Source organism: Abramis brama, assembly GCF_963993115.1.
Source record: "Abramis brama genome assembly, chromosome: 21".
Classification (NCBI taxonomy): Eukaryota; Metazoa; Chordata; class Actinopteri; order Cypriniformes; family Leuciscidae; genus Abramis; species Abramis brama.
In genome coordinates, this window is record NC_139983.1 from 5,489,904 (window position 1) to 5,507,337 (window position 17,434).

The 17,434-nt window shown below is 38.9% G+C and overlaps 1 protein-coding gene across 1 annotated transcript in view; it reads right to left on the reverse strand.

Moving 5' to 3' along the window:
* The window catches only part of galnt16 (UDP-N-acetyl-alpha-D-galactosamine:polypeptide N-acetylgalactosaminyltransferase 16), a 56,744-nt gene that overhangs the window by 17,883 nt on the left and 21,427 nt on the right, over positions 1–17,434 (reverse strand). The window contains exons 7-9 of the mRNA XM_084096248.1: positions 8,942–9,029; positions 7,671–7,755; positions 4,232–4,335 (exon numbers count right to left, since the gene is read on the reverse strand). Coding sequence (XP_083952374.1) covers positions 4,232–4,335; positions 7,671–7,755; positions 8,942–9,029 — 277 coding nt within the window. The remainder of the gene's footprint in view (positions 1–4,231; positions 4,336–7,670; positions 7,756–8,941; positions 9,030–17,434) is intronic.

Genomic DNA, 17,434 nt, shown 5'->3' on the forward strand with positions numbered 1-17,434 from the left:
ATGTGTTACCACAGTTAATAACATTGTAAATTTATATTTTCGTTTTAAAAACAATGTAATGCACATTTATAAGACTATACATATTACCTTGACATTGAATTACAGAAAACTAGTTAACGCTGCCGCGCGAGTGTCTGTAGTACAACGGCTGAGGAGGTGATGTTAAATTTGACATTGTTCTCTCTTCTTATTAATGTAATCAATTTCTCAATATTTTTTCCTCTTTTGGTAAGTCATAGAAATGCTATTGTGGATTTCTTTTTTTTTCTATGGACCCTTTTCACATATCCGGGTTTCTCAGAAGTCGTCATAGTTGGGTAAACGTCTATAGTGGTGAATAAGATGACAGCAAATATAATTTGCTCCAATAACAAAAAACAACAACAACAACAAAAAACTCCATGATAGTGTTTCCACGACTTTCCAAAAGCAGAAAAAACATAGAGAGATTGATTACAGCCGTCAGAAGAAAGAATTATGCCAAATTTGTCGTCACTCCCTCAGTTGTTGTATTAGATCCACCCTCGCAACAGTGTTAATTTGTTGTTTGTCATCTACTGACAAGGTAATATAACACAAAGTATGGCGTTATAAATGTGTATTAAACATTTTTTGAATACAAAATGAACATTTTACTAGAAAAACTTTACTAGGTTTGCAATGTTGATACCTGTGGAAACACGTCATCACAGTCTGTGAAATGGGGCATATGGAAACACAAAAATTGATGTGTTACACAGTATTTTAGAATTTATTCAATGTGGACAGAAAAATTGCTTGTGGAAAACTTGTGCTGCGATCAGAACATACAGATTTTTGGACTAATAAGATTGAACTAAATATGATATCCTGATTAATTTAAAATCTGTTTATCATTTCTCATATTTTATTTGGTAAAAAAACATGATATTAAAGCATTTCTTCAAAATAACCTGATGATGTAAACACAACCTACTGTACACACACACACACACACACACACACACACACACATTGGGTTTCCATGTTGGGTTTCCATGTTTTATGGGGACTTTCCCTTGACATAATGATTTTTATACTGTAAATTATATCCCCTAACCCTAAACATACCCATCACAGAAAACGTTCTGCATATTTACATTTTCAAAAAGCCTCCTTTAGTATGACTAGTAACAGAGCCACCTTGAGTCACAAACTTCTCCAAAGTTGACTCCAAGGGCTCAAATGGAGCCTCTGACAAACCTTCCAGGACTACGGAAAGATCCCAGGAAGGGATTTGTGGTCAAGACTGGGCTCAGGGCACTAAGGGCACAAGGGGGAATGTTTTACATCACGACAAGTCATGTATCCATTTCCGCCTGATGCCCTCAAGGGAGTGTCTTGCCAACCCCGCCACTTCTGTGTTTCAGGGAGCAGCAGTCTTCAGCAGATTTCTACCCTATCTCAGCAATGCAGCCAGAGAGTGATTCTCCACCCTGACCTGAAAGTTGGGAACTGTGGGTCTGGCCCCTGAGGGACCCCAGCTCATAGATCCTGGTCTCTCAACTGATGTTGTTGAGACCAACCTAAATGCTAGAGCTCCCTCCGCAAGGAAACCTTATGCCCCGTCTCTTGCATCACGGTGTGCTCAGCACCACAATGACCCAGTACACTGCCTGTGTGGTTCAGTGCAGGAGTTCTTGCAGTGTCTTCTGGCAGGACTATCACCTGCTACTGTTAAAGTTTACTTGTCCGCCTTCAGCTTGCTAAGTTCCCTTTTGATGGAGTCTCTTTGGGGAGGCATCCCCTCCATCCCCTCCCCTCGTTTGAGCCCTTGGAGTCAGCCTCGCAGAGGTTTCTGATTCAGTGTGGCTCTTAGCCTGGTTAAAACCAGACCATTCTCAGTAGTAACTGAGTTATGGTCTGGCAAAGCTCCATAGACAAATCATTTCCAAAGGGGCGTCACCAACGGACGTCGCTCAAATGCCTCTGGGCGCAGTTGGATAGACCTAAAACCAATCAGAGCGATCGTCATCGTGTAAAGCCATATGCTGCGTCCCAATTTGCCTAAGTTACACTACGCCATAAAAGTATCTACTCTTTTTGTGAAGAAAAGGTATTTACTTTTGAATGTGTAGCAAAAAAGTAGGCAAGCTTTGGGACATACTACTTCGTCATCTTTATCGGACGGATCTGTCGCGTGCGTCCCGTCACGTAAACTGCCCTGTCAATCATCGTGTCACAGTTAAAATCCTCTATTAAATCTAATTTAATTTCCTACCGTTTCGGAGAGAAATGTAGTAGCACGTTCATCTGCCAGTGGGTCTTTCATGGAGACTGTCCTCATGTGTTTGCAATTTGAATATAATAATGCATTTAAAAGTTGAACGACGTCGCTCAAATGCCTCTGGGCGCAATTGATAGACCTAAAACCAATCAGAGCGATCGTCATTGTGTAAAGCCCGCCTCAACGTTTCTGATTGGTGCCGCGATTTCGACGGCATGGAAATGGGCTTGAATGAGCTCTTTGCCAGACTACTTCTCCAGCAAATCTGAATTTGCCGGAAGTTGTCTGGGTTTTCCCAGGCTATGTGGCTCTGTTACTAGCATAACTTCAGAGTAGGAGACTTTCAGTTGCCCCCTCCTGCATAGTTTTCTTGCAGGGCCTTTCAGTTGCCCCCTCCTGCATAGTTTTTGCCCCTGGACTGGTCAAAGTTTTATTGCTCTCGAGACGGGGGTAACTTTCTAAAGGTTCTGTTTTTGCCGGCCATTCGGTCATCCTTTAAGGCGAGAAACGGCAGGCAAAAACTTTTTTTTTTTTTACTGGTCAATTTTGAGATTTTTGGATATTTGTCTTCAATAACATGACTTCTTTCAGACTTGTGGTGAAAAAAAGTCTGAAATACACATTTAGGTCTTTATTTTAGTACACTTTGTCTGTTTGCGTCTGTAGATTTCTCATAAATTCAACAAAAGTTGGCGTTGTAAATCATCCCGCTGCTCTGCGATCTCTGTCTGCTCCCTGTCATCACACACACCGTTAGAAAGCTCTCTCTCTCTCTCCTGTACAATGCTGTCGGATCCAAATATGGTAATTTCCTTTTTATCAGCAACCAATCGCGATAGTAAAAGGGCTGAATGCACAATCTCATTGGCTGATGATAAATCTTTAAAGCCCGTTTTCTCAAAATGAATTTTCTCTCAAACTACAAGTCCGAAATCTCCACTTCAGTAGCACCGATATACACCACACTTTCCAGTCTTGTACCTAGTTATATTATGAAGACATTTACAGAGGGATTTGTAAATATATTATTCCTAGCCTGATTTATATAACATTTTATTCCAAAAAACATGGCAAAAATCATTTTTTTAAGGCTATTGACAGTATATTCTGATTTACAGGATAACAAAAGTAGATATCCATAAATCCCTCTGTAATTTTTTTCCCATCTAATATGTGAACACAATGAAAAAATAATTTTTAACCTGGCTTTATCCAATACTCAGATTTCGATTTTTAAAATATATGCAAATTAGCGCATATTTAATTAGATATTGCCTCATTTGCATATTTAAACATTAAATTACAGAAAACTTGTAATACATTTTTTTCTCATCTTAATGTAGGTAATCAACTGGGAAAGTTTCATGGTGATATCTGCTAGTTAAAACTTTACCCTATTCACCTGTAGTGTCTCGCCATAAGACCTTTCTCCTCCACCATTTGACTTGCCGGTGAAAGAAAGGCTTCATCTCTTGTCCCCAGTCAGGACTATGAGGATTTACGTTACCTTCTTGGGTTTGTGGTGTAAATCCGATCAGTCACTGGTCTGCTTGGAGGCTGTGGCAGCGTTTATTTCATCATGTTGTTGATGCGATTTCCTAGATTATTTCTTAGATGTGATTCGTTTTTTTTAATGTCTGTCCAGTTTTTATTGTTTTATTTCAGTTTTAGTTTTTTAATACATCAAGTTAAACTAAAAAAGGAAGAAAAAAAATGCCTTGGCAACTAGCTGATTTTTTGTATATTTTATTTTGTTTCACTTAACACTTTTTCCATGGTTTTAGTTGTAGTCTTAGTTAACAATAATATCCCTGAGGTTTGTTTGACTATGTTAGTGAGGACATCTTCACCACACACTTTTCTTTATACAATCTCTGCGGCTTGTCTTGCTAAACTATTCACAGGATGTTTGTAAGTTCAGCACATTCACAGAAGAGGAGTGAAAGAATCTTTCGGGATAATGTCATACATTTGATCATTACTTACCAAAGTTCTCACCACCCCAAATATCCATGTGAGTGTCATACTGGCCCAGACGATTAAACCAGCCTTTTTCCATTACGAAGATTCCTCCAGCAATTACAGGGGTCCTGCATGAACAGCAGTTAGCATCACGAGTATAGGGACATGTCCTTACCAATATAATACCTAGCACTAGCAATCATTTTGATAAAAAAACAACTAAAAAACAACAACAAAAACCCCAATATATATATATATATATATATACTGTAGTCAACATTTGAAGTGGATCAAAAAAGTTCATCAAAGTTGTCCTAAGACAATAACGGGTATTGTTCAAAATTCATGTATAATTCTGATGAAAGGTTTTGATCCACTTCAAATGTTGACTACTGTATATATATATATAACCACCGTTGTTTTATTTGAATGCATCTGAAATGGGTCATACCATCATTACCATTACCAAGGAGTCAAAGTAAATATGTACAGTACCAGTCAAAAGTTTGGAAACACTACTTTTTTTAATGCTTTTGAAAGAAGTCTCTTATGCTCATCAAGCCTGCAGTTAAAAACAAAAAAAAACAAAAAAAACAGTAATATTATGAAATATTATTACAATTTAAAATAATGGTTCTCTTTTTTAATATACTTTAAAATGTAATTTATTTTTGTGATGCAAAGCTGAATTTTCATCAGCAAGTACTCCAGTCTTTGGTGTCTTATGATCCTTCAGAAATCATTCTAATATGATAATTTGATACTCAGTTATTATCAATGATGGAAACAGTTGTGCTGTATTATTTTAAATTGTAATAATATTTCATAATATTACTGTTTTTTTTTTTTTTTTTTTTTTTTTTAACTGCAGGCTTGATGAGCATAAGAGACTTCTTGCAAAAGCATTAAAAATAGTAGTGTTTCCAAACTTTTGACTGGTACTGTAAGTATGTACAGAGTAAGGCACATGTTTGAATCTACGTGCACAATTCAGTTGAATGATAAAGTTTACCCTCTTTAACTTAATGTTGTTAAACTGAACATATGAAGCAAACCGTTAGCTCAAATATTCTCAAAACTAAAAACAAACTAAAAGTCAATCAGATGCACATGAAAGTTGTGTTCGTTCCTTCAACAACAGTAGAATCCCAGTCGTGTTTTCTTTCAGAATCATCATTGGTTCAGTTAATTTTGTATATTAAAATAAGGTGATGCGCAGAGTCATTAAGAATGCTTAATGACCCATAAAAGAATGCTTAATGACCCACTCCACCCCCCCCCCACCCCCCCCCCCCCCCCCCCCAAAAAAAAACATTGTGTAATTCACAGTAAGTGCTCTATATATTACAGTGAGGAAAATAAGTATTTGAACACCCTGCTATTTTGCAAGTTCTCCCACTTGGAAATCATGGAGGGGTCTGAAATTGTCATCGTAGGTGCATGTCCACTGTGAGAGACATAATCTAAAAAAAAAAAGTATGATTTTTTAACTATTTATTTGTATGATACAGCTGCAAATAAGTATTTGAACACCTGTCTATCAGCTAGAATTCTGACCCTCAAAGACCTGTTAGTCTGCCTTTAAAATGTCCACCTCCACTCCATTTATTATCCTAAATTAGATGCACCTGTTTGAGGTCGTTAGCTGCATAAAGACACCTGTCCACCCCATACAATCAGTAAGAATCCAACTACTAACATGGCCAAGACCAAAGAGCTGTCCAAAGACACTAGAGACAAAATTGTACACCTCCACAAGGCTGGAAAGGGCTACGGGGAAATTGCCAAGCAGCTTGGTGAAAAAAGGTCCACTGTTGGAGCAATCATTAGAAAATGGAAGAAGCTAAACATGACTGTCAATCTCCCTCGGACTGGGGCTCCATGCAAGATCTCACCTCGTGGGGTCTCAATGATCCTAAGAAAGGTGAGAAATCAGCCCAGAACTACACGGGAGGAGCTGGTCAATGACCTGAAAAGAGCTGGGACCACCGTTTCCAAGGTTACTGTTGGTAATACACTAAGACGTCATGGTTTGAAATCATGCATGGCACGGAAGGTTCCCCTGCTTAAACCAGCACATGTCAAGGCCCGTCTTAAGTTTGCCAATGACCATTCGGATGATCCAGAGGAGTCATGGGAGAAAGTCATGTGGTCAGATGAGACCAAAATAGAACTTTTTGGTCATAATTCCACTAAACGTGTTTGGAGGAAGAAGAATGATGAGTACCATCCCAAGAACACCATCCCTACTGTGAAGAATGGGGGTGGTAGCATCATGCTTTGGGGGTGTTTTTCTGCACATGGGACAGGGCAACTGCACTGCATTAAGGAGAGGATGACCAGGGCCATGTATTGCGAGATTTTGGGGAACAACCTCCTTCCCTCAGTTAGAGCATTGAAGATGGGTCGAGGCTGGGTCTTCCAACATGACAATGACCCGAAGCACACAGCCAGGATAACCAAGGAGTGGCTCTGTAAGAAGCATATCAAGGTTCTGGCGTGGCCTAGCCAGTCTCCAGACCTAAACCCAATAGAGAATCTTTGGAGGGAGCTCAAACTCTGTGTTTCTCAGCGACAGCCCAGAAACCTGACTGATCTAGAGAAGATCTGTGTGGAGGAGTGGGCCAAAATCCCTCCTGCAGTGTGTGCAAACCTGGTGAAAAACTACAGGAAACGTTTGACCTCTGTAATTGCAAACAAAGGCTACTGTACCAAATATTAACATTGATTTTCTCAGGTGTTCAAATACTTATTTGCAGCTGTATCATACAAATAAATAGTTAAAAAATCATACATTGTGATTTCTGGATTTTTTTTTTTAGATGGTCTCTCACAGTGGACATGCACCTACGATGACAATTTCAGACCCCTCCATGATTTCTAAGTGGGAGAACTTGCAAAATAGCAGGGTGTTCAAATACTTATTTTCCTCACTGTATATAGAGTACTTACATATTCATTATATGTGTATATACTCTGATGCTGAGAAATGTTGACAAATGCACTATGGACAGAGTAAAGGTAAAGTTAAATCTCTGCCTCCTTGTCGTTCTCGTCATAGTCTAAAAACATTAATGTCAATCCCTGAATAAAGATTTTTGTTTTGTTTTTTTGCTGCTTTTATGTCCCCACCAACTTCAAAATCAAACCTACGCTCTTGGTTGTTATATACTATTTACACACAAAGTGGGGTTGAAAGGTCTGAGACCTACAGTAAAAATGCTTCTAGTTTTATAAAAGCTCTTGGGGGCTTGAATTTGTAGATCTCCTGTTACAAATGTGCTTCCATTTTATTATTGACCTACAATTTTACATATGTCTTATTTATCTTACGTCAAAACTTTGTGTTAAAATTTCTAAAATTTCTTGTTTATTTCTCGGTTGAAATAAAAAATATCCTAGATTTTCTTTACTTGATATACTGTACTGTATGTATATGATAGAGAGAGAGAGAGAGAGACACCTGATTGGTTGTGTTGGGTCGTTTCTTGCCATTTTCTGTTCTATAGGAATCTGCTCCCATTTGAAGTGTAAACTCCAGTCGAAACCTGATGTCAGAGGGGGAAGAGTGAGGCAGTTATTCCTGGATCACTCGAATAAACACATGCAGTTATTTTTAATCTGTCAGCAATCAGACTAGTGGTGGACCAATGTGTATTTTCTGGTGGCCGATCAAGGGTGGCACCTCTCCTTCAAGAGTGGCGAGGCTATGTTATGCTTTTGGGATTATGATTTAGTGATTCCAAACGCTTTATAACAAGGTTGAAACATTGCCATTTGCAGAGTTAACATGTGCTACATTCTATAGGCATCATGAATTAATACATTTCTTTTTAACGTATCTTGGTTAATGTTCATTTATAGATAGTGTCTATAAATATACTTTTGTCCATTGTTAGATCACCTTAGTTCTTTCTTAATGATGTTACATAATTTTTTTTTTTTTTACTATTAAAAATAATTGGTATATGTATACATTTACATAACCCAAGATTATTAATTCATGTTAACTATTATGTAATGTTAATGTTTACACAACCCTTTTGCAGTGTTACCGATATATTCAATAAACAGCAATCATAGTATTTAATACTGTAATTCTAATATAGTATTTTTCACAAATAAAGAAATTGTTAAAAACATGAATAAAAAGAAAGTAAATACTGTAACCAACAGAGCACTCTGCTAAGTTTGTGCATACTGGGAATACAAATGTTTGTCTCCTAATATTCCTAAAAATAAAAATAAAAACAGACATAAATTCTTAAAGTCAATCAGATAAAGTCAAATTCTGAGAAATGAGTATATAGAGCTATAAAACTGATGTGGATAGAAGCTCGGATCATTTGATTTTAGAAGAATTTGATTAAATGTTTGGGTGTTGTTATTGTTAACTAAAATTAAAAACTATTAAAAATCACAGTTTTAAATTCAAATCAAGCTGAAATGACATAAAATAAAATATAAATATTAGTTGAAAAACTTAAAACTAAAACTAAAACATAAAATGTTAAATATTAATTAATGCTATAAGTATATAAATAAATACTAAATTAACACTGGTTTACTGAGACTTATACTGTCAAACCTGAGTAGAGTCAGAGATTTCTAATACTATAGAGGAGACACACTGGAGATTGTTCTCAGGAGGAACATCTAAGAAGTTCTTCATTTACTCTCATTGCTTTCTGAAAGAGATGAATCAGACACATTAAAGAGGTTGAGTTCTCTCACCTCCTCTCAGGTCTGCAGAGGCGGCCAGATACGCAAAGTTATCCAGACTGATGACATCAATGATGGGACTGACCACACGAGTGTGATCCTACAGGAGAACACAAACCACAGATGATCATTCCAAATTAATTATGTCATTATGTGTCTGAATATTTCCAAGCATTTATGTTAATGAGTTTATTTAGTCATTATTGCATTTCAGGCCAGCTAAATACAGCATAGAGGACACAGACATGTGTGTGCAAAGTCAGCACACTGTGAAAAGTGATGTGATCAAGAAGTCATGGCAAATTATGTTTTTCCATTACTTTAACTCAATATAATTTAACCAATATCAACTTTTATTTTTTAAGTTAGGATTCTGCTAGCCAAGATTTAAAAATGAGTTGATTTGATTATTCTTAAAAATTAAGACAGCATCTGTGCTTCAGTTTTTAAGTTGAATCAGGTGAAAATTTTCTAAAGTGCATGAAACGAAAATCTGTCTATGTTCTAAATGCATTACGGTGGAAACGGGACAACAGAGAGATTACATGTGAGTTACTACTAAATGTTTCATTTTTACTTCTAATATTTGTTAAACAAGCTTAATTGTATGCAATATGTATTCAAAACTATATAAAATATGCTATAGTCTACTGTAAAATATGATCAAAAATAAAGGAATTATTTTTAGTATTTTTTTTTAAAAAGTTTAGAGGATTTGAGGTAATAAGAAAAAAAGCTATAGTTTTATATCAACCCAGTATGATGGATTACATCAACCCATTAGGATTAAATAAACAACCCAATTTGCTGGGTAAAACCACCCCAACATGTGTTCTGTCCCATATTTACCCCGCCCTTGGGTTGTTTTTAACCCTGTGTTTTTTAGAGTGTGATTAGAGTCTCACGTGTCCCCATTGCCAGAGTGTATTATTTCCTCAGTTAGCTTCTGGTCTTTGTTAACGTTACTAACTGGATTGTATCTGTTTGTTTCTTGGTTTCTATTAAAATCTACTTAACTGCTCTTCAAGCCTAATCTCTCAGATCAACTATCCAGCATATGTGACACTGTTTCTGTTCTCCTTGATTACAGTTTTTCTCGATTACTTAAACACATTTCTTGAAACTATGCCTCGTATTCTCAAAACTATAAACACAAATCCATAACGTCTCACCCAGTTCCCCAAACATCCTATTTTCAGGTCAAAATGAAGCTCTACACTCAAAACCATTCACTCTTGCTGAAAAACCAAACTTTGCCCTCAGACATCACACACAAGCCCTCACAAACACACACATAGTCTTACACACTGGTGCAATAAATTCAAAACAACATTTCCAAAACTGGTAAGTTCTGCTGCTTGTGGTTCCCCCCAAGCAATCCTCCTCCTCCTCCTCCTCCTCCTCCTCCTCCACTCCAGTGTCCTCATCCTTCTCCTCCACCTCCTCTCATCCTCCTCCTCCTATTCCTCCACTCCAGTGTCCTCCTCCTCTCATCCTTCTTCTCCACCTCCTCTCATCCTCCACCTCCACTTCAGTGTCCTCCTCCTCCTCCACTCCAGTGTCCTCCTCCTCCTCCTCTCATCCTTCACCTCCACCTCCTCTCATCCTCCTCCTACACTCCAGTGTCCTCCTCCACCTCCTCTCATCCTCCTCCTCCACTCCAGTGTTCTCCTCCACCTCCTCTCATCCTCCTCCTCCACTCCAGTGTCCTCCTCCTCCTCCACTCCAGTGTCCTCCTCCACCTCCTCTCATCCTCCTCCTCCTCCTTCACTCCAGTGTCCTCCTCCACCTCCTCTCATCCTCATCCTCCTCCTTCACTCCAGTGTCCTCCTCCACCTCCTCTCATCCTCACCCTCCTCCTCCTTCACTCCAGTGTCCTCCTCCACCTCCTCTCATCCTCATCCTCCTCCTTCACTCCAGTGTCCTCCTCCACCTCCTTTCATCCTCATCCTCCTCCTCTTCCTCCACTCCGTGTCCTCCTCCACCTCCTCTTATCCTCATTCTCCTCCTCCACTCCAGTGTCCTCCTCCTCCTCCTCCTCCTTCACTCCGTGTCCTCCTCCACCTCCTCTTATCCTCATCCTCCTCCTCCACTCCAGTGTCCTCCTCCACCTCCTCTCATCCTCATCCTCCTCCTTCACTCCAGTGTCCTCCTCCACCTCCTCTCATCCTCCTCCTCCTCCTTCACTCCAGTGTCCTCCTCCACCTCCTCTCATACTCCTCCTCCTCCTCCTTCACTCCAGTGTCCTCCTCCACCTCCTCTCATCCTCATTCTCCTCCTCCTCCTCCACTCCAGTGTCCTCCTCCACCTCTCATCCTTCTCCTCCTCCTTCACTCCAGTGTCCTCCTCCACCTCCTCATCCTCCTCCTTCACTCCAGTGTCCTCCTCCACCTCCTCTCATCCTCATCCTCCTCCTTCACTCCAGTGTCCTACTCCACCTCCTCTCATCCTCCTCCTTCACTCCAGTGTCCTCCTCCACCTCCTCACCCTCCTCCTCCTCCTCCTTCACTCCAGTGTCCTCCTCTCATCCTCCTCCTCCACTCGTGTCCTCCTCCACCTCCTCTCATCCTCATCCTCCTCCTTCACTCCAGTTTCCTCCTCCACCTCCTCATCCTCCTCCTCTTCCTCCATTCCAGTGTCCTCATCCTCCTACTCCTCCTCCACTCAAGTGTCCTCATCCTTCTCCTCCTCCTTCACTCCGTGTCCTCCTCCACCTCCTCTTATCCTTATCCTCCTCCTCCACTCCAGTGTCCTCATCCTCCCCCTCCTCCTTCACTCCGTGTCCTCCTCCACCTCCTCTTATCCTCATCCTCCTCCACTCCAGTGTCCTCCTCCACCTCCTCTCATCCTCATCCTCCTCCTTCACTCCGTGTCCTCCTCCACCTCCTCTTATCCTCATCCTCCTCCTCCTCCACTCCAGTGTCCTCCTCCACCTCCTCTCATCCTCATCCTCCTCCTTCACTCCAGTGTCCTCCTCCACCTCCTCTCATCCTCATCCTCCTCCTCCTCCTCCTCCTCCACTCCAGTGTCCTCATCCTCCCCCTCCTCCTTCACTCCGTGTCCTCCTCCACCTCCTCTTATCCTCATCCTCCTCCACTCCAGTGTCCTCCTCCACCTCCTCTCATCCTCATCCTCCTCCTTCACTCCGTGTCCTCCTCCACCTCCTCTTATCCTCATCATCCTCCTCCTCCACTCCAGTGTCCTCCTCCACCTCCTCTCATCCTCATCCTCCTCCTTCACTCCAGTGTCCTCCTCCACCTCCTCTCATCCTCATCCTCCTCCTCCTCCTCCTCCACTCCAGTGTCCTCGACCTCTTCCTTCATGTCTTTCTGGATCCATTGTTCCAAAACCCAATGAACTGACTCTGGCCCTTTTATCTATCTATTGAAGGTTCTGATTGATGTGTGTTAAATGTTGACTCTTAGTGTTTCCTCTTGGGTAATTGTGTGCTAACTGAGCTGAAGCTGTGCTGACTTGAGTGAACAATATTGAATGCTGGTGCATTCTAACTGACAACATGGTGTAGGCAATGAGAAATGAAGGGATTTGTGTGTAGAGTTTTTCAGTGACAGTTCAACAAATCTGACTCATGTGTCAAAACAGGGAATAGTGTTTATAGTTAAGGGAAATGGGTGTGCTTTTTGATAAATGGCGTTATGGTTTTGAAATGTTTGTTCAAAAGCCTGCTGGTTCTAGTGTTTAAGCAATCAAGAAAAACTGTAAGTTCCCAGTGTATTTAAGCCTTGAGCTCTTTCAGTTCAGTGTCTGGTGTTGAATATGTTTTTTTTTGTGTTGTCTATGACTTTAATCAAAATGTCGACACATGCCAATCATTTAGTGCACCTAAACTCCCCCCCTTTTGCATGTCACACCCACATCTCAACATCCAATCAACACCCAGTGCATAGAACGAAGTCTCCACCCCACATGTTTTCTTTTGTAACAATCCAGTATGGCCAGTCCAGGACACCAGCGGACCACTTTAAGTCTGGTTTCAGCAGCACACTTTTCAGAGTGAACTACAGCATAGCAGCGTAAACTTGTAGAGCAGACCATAACAAATATTATTCCTCCATTTTCTTTAACAGCAACTTTCTATTGTGTTTGTTTTTCACAACTTTCCAAAAGAGGATCAAATTATAGAGAGATGGATTGTGGCAGTCAGAAGAGAGAAAGAGAAAGTCTCGCCCTCCCTCAGCAGCTGAACTAGAAACCCCCTCGGTTTTAATGCCAAGGTAATATAACAGATACATAAATAACACATATATTACATAAGTAGATTTAATTAAGATATAAATTGAAATAGGTAACATATACTCATTTGAAATATGGTTTGCTGCTGTGTGAGTACAGTTGTGCATAAAACTATTATGAGCCTGTACTGTAAGCGTGTGTCACATTAAAAAAAACTTGTGCGGGGGAAGTTCATATTACAACTGCATAAGAAAATCAAATGTTTTCAATTAGAGCTGGCGCTCTACGCAAAGACACTGAACTCTGTGCTCAGAGCTGCAGTCTGTGTGTGTGTGTGTGTGTGTGTGGAGGGGGACCCAGAAATCCATCTGCAACATATCCCACATAGATTCATAAATTCATACAGCATTTGACAATCATAAACAACATTAGGACACTCCACTTAGCTGTCCATGGCTTGTCAATTTTTGGTTACACTTTACGATGAGAGTTTGGTTGAGGGTTAATTGCATGTAATTATGCCCAAGTTTATTTTTAATTATCTGCATCAATCATTTTTTTAATGCAGTTATTCAAAAGGTTTAAATTAGAATCTGCACAAATCTGTTCATTGTAAAAATCATGAATTCAGTTAAAAAGTATGAACATGATTAAAATATGGATTGCTGTGGACACGAGTTTCAACATATGAGATTGAAACATTGGATTTCTTGATGATAAACATATAAAACTGGTGATTGTGTATCTAAAACTCCTTAGTTTTATTAGTACTTTTACAGTAATCTTAACTGTTTCATTCATGTATGAATCACATTAAGTTTACAAGTTTGTTTGTTAAAACTGTGTTATCTGAAATTACATATCTTGACTGAAATTGACTGAAATTACATATCTTGAGTACAGTGTCCAAACAAGGTGAGTACGTTTAAATGATGTTTTACTCTAGAATAAGAATATTAGTTTTTTCCTTTCAATTTCAAATGGACATTTACTATTGTAAATATATTTACAAACTGTTATTTTTATGGATCCAGAATAATTACATTTTGTAAATCTGAATTGTATAAAATGTGACATTTAACTAATTGTTTTTGAGGCATATTTAACAGATTTGTATTTTTAAACATTTGTATCATTCAGATTCTAAAATGAAATTTTTATTTAGAATTTGATTTTCTTCTTTAGCTGCAAACTTTGTAATTTCTTTAATTTCATAACTAAATATTTTAACTAATTTCACCAAATCTGCTGTTTATAAATGCAGATCCATAAAAATATGCCACAAATGTACAAAATTCAAATTGCTGTGTCATTTTTCTAGCTCATATCCATTAGAAGCTGTTAGTCTGTTGAAGTTTGAAGAGTCAGACTGAGTGCGGCTCAAGACTTCACACACTGAACACTTTCACAGTGTTGTTTGAACAGTGTGTTTCTCTCAGTGTATGTCGTCAGTTCTCTGATTAATCAGACGTGCGTCGGCTTATAGTGTTTGACTGAGAAAACCACAAACACAAAGCGATCACAAAAAGTATAAAAAAAATAACCTCTGAGTAAAAAAACGTAAAAGAAATAGGGACATTCATGGAGTGTATTAAACAGATTCTAGTCAAATAAACTATATATAAAAAATACATTTTGATATAATATTTCCATCTGAAAAATCATTCTGTATCAATGTCTGTAGCACAAACAAGATCAGTTACAGCTCTAATGCTGGAGGACAGCAGTTGAGTAGATGATGATGATGATGATGATGATGAAGACGAAGATGATAATCACTCTTGATGATTTAGGACGAGAGAGTCTGCATGGTGCAGCTGTGAGAAGACAAACTGCTTTCCTCTCGCTCGGATTCTGGGAAAATATCCCTCTGAAGAACCAGACTGGATTCAGGCCATCATGACTCACTGACTCTCAACACTCACACTGACTCTGAAACACCGTGATTTGCTGCAGAGGTCACGAAGGCCGAGAGTGTATTAAAACGTCCTGACACAACACACAACTATCTAAAACACAATACCGAGTATTTTAATGCCCTTTAATGCTCTCCGGTCACAAGTTCATTCTGATGGGTCACGGACTCAAGTAAAAAATCTGATTATACTCCAGTAATTGTGCAAAATCATGTGTCACCAGTTAGAAGCTAGTCAAATTAGCAGGTTATTGCATGACATGCATCATCCTCTGAAATTGTGAACAAATCTAATAACAAATCTCGACTACATTAAAGACAGGCTCACGCAGTGATGATAATCATGACATAATGTGTTTTGTGCTGAGAGCATCACAATTCAAATGACATTTATAGTCAATTTTCCAAAACGTCAATCACTTTGCGTTCGGTTTTGCCTGTTTCAGATTTGGGACGTTTGTGTTTAATTTTGTACAGTAAATAATTGTAGTGCGGTTTGCGTCATGACTTGATGACGCAAACCGATGTAAAATATGATTCCTGAAGAAAGCACTGCTCTAAATCAGAGATGATCAGTGTTGCTCGTAAGCTACACACACTTCTGACGTTCCTCCACAGACTGTCTGCGTGATGTCTGGAGAATACCTGACTAACTGGACAAACTTTGACATGTTTGATGTAAACAACAAACTACATTGCCGGTCAAAAGTTTAGAGTAATTACGATTTTTTTAATGTTTTTTCTTCTGCTCACTAAGGCTGCATTTATTTGATCAAAAAATTTGATCAAAAAACATAATTTTGTGAAATGTTATTACAATTTAAAAGAAAAATTGTATTGCAGTTTCCAAACACACACAAAACGAAGCAGCAAAAAAACATTTTCAACATTGATAATAATAAGAACAATTATTAATAATTGAGAACCAATAATAACTGGTAATAATTGATCATCAAATCATCATTAGACTGATTTCTGAATGATCATGTGACACTGAAGACTGGAGTAATGATGCTGGAATTCAGCTTCGATCACAGGAATAAATTACACTTTACTATATATTCACACAGTTATTTTACATTTGTAATAATATTTCACAATATTACTGCCGCTACAGTATTTTTAATCAAATAAATGCTTTATTGGTGACCATAAGAGACTGAAAATAGTAATTATTCCAGACTTTTGACCGGTAGTGTATACGGGAAGTGTTTTCCCGTGTTTTAAGTGTTTTAAAAGATCATATTTATTTCCTAACAATAGATGAATATTTGGCTGGTTTAATTTTATTGGTATTTAGCACTGTTTCATCCCTGTTGTCTTGCACTATCAGAACAGATCTGCGACTCAAAAATGGGTTGCGACCCACTAGTTGAAAACCACTGATAACTAACGTTTTTAATAAATAACTATCACTCTGGAGCAGATATAATATAATTTTTCTAATGTAATACTTTGCCATTTTATTGGTATTTGCATGTTTTGAGTTTGTCACATTGATTTGGGTTTTGGCTCACTTTTATAGTTTCATGTCTTTCAAAGTCCAAGTCTCTTTGTTTTGCTCATTTTGGATTATTGTAAATAAACTGCACATGGGTTCAGCTGCAACTCGCCTCAGTGGACTTTCATTACAGAGTTACTGTACATAAATAAGGGAAGGCATTTATTATATTTTGAATAATAAAGAAATAAACTGTTATGCATTAGAGGCTCTGTTTACTCCTGGTATTAAGATGCGTTTTGGTCAGTCGGATCACAAGTAGACAAGCGAGACACATTCCCGTTTACACCTGGTGTTTTAATCCGTCTCTTTTGTCCACTTCCGGCCACTTCTGTCCTGATTTCTTCGAGGGGAGGGTCAATGTATGGGCTTTTTCAGATCTTTCATCTAAAGGATGAAATAAGCTCACACAATTTACATATGAACACGACTGGAGATGACGGAAAAACACACAGAGCTTTAGTTTCTGCTTTGACAGACACAAGACCAGCCGAACGCTGTGAGTGTGTGTTAGAAATCAGGAATGATGAAAGAACATTGTGCTTGATACGTTTTCATCTTCAAACCAAAGTTTAAACCCCGTCTGGCTAGAGCTCTTCTCATAATGTTACGCATGAGATCAGTAGACGGAGAGAAGACGGTCTTTTGTGGCTGTCTGAACACACTCGATCACATGAGCGTTTACACTGCGAAAGCAATCCGGTCGAATGCGTTCTCGACGACCTCTGGAAGTGGTTGAAAGTGGACAAGCTCAAAACCTTTTTTAGACCTGTATTTAGCATCGTCCACTTGTGATCCGATCGACCAAAACGCATCTTAATATCAGGTGTAAACGGGGCCTGAAAGTGTTTTATAGATAATCTTTGTATATAATGGCACAGTGATGATCTATGAG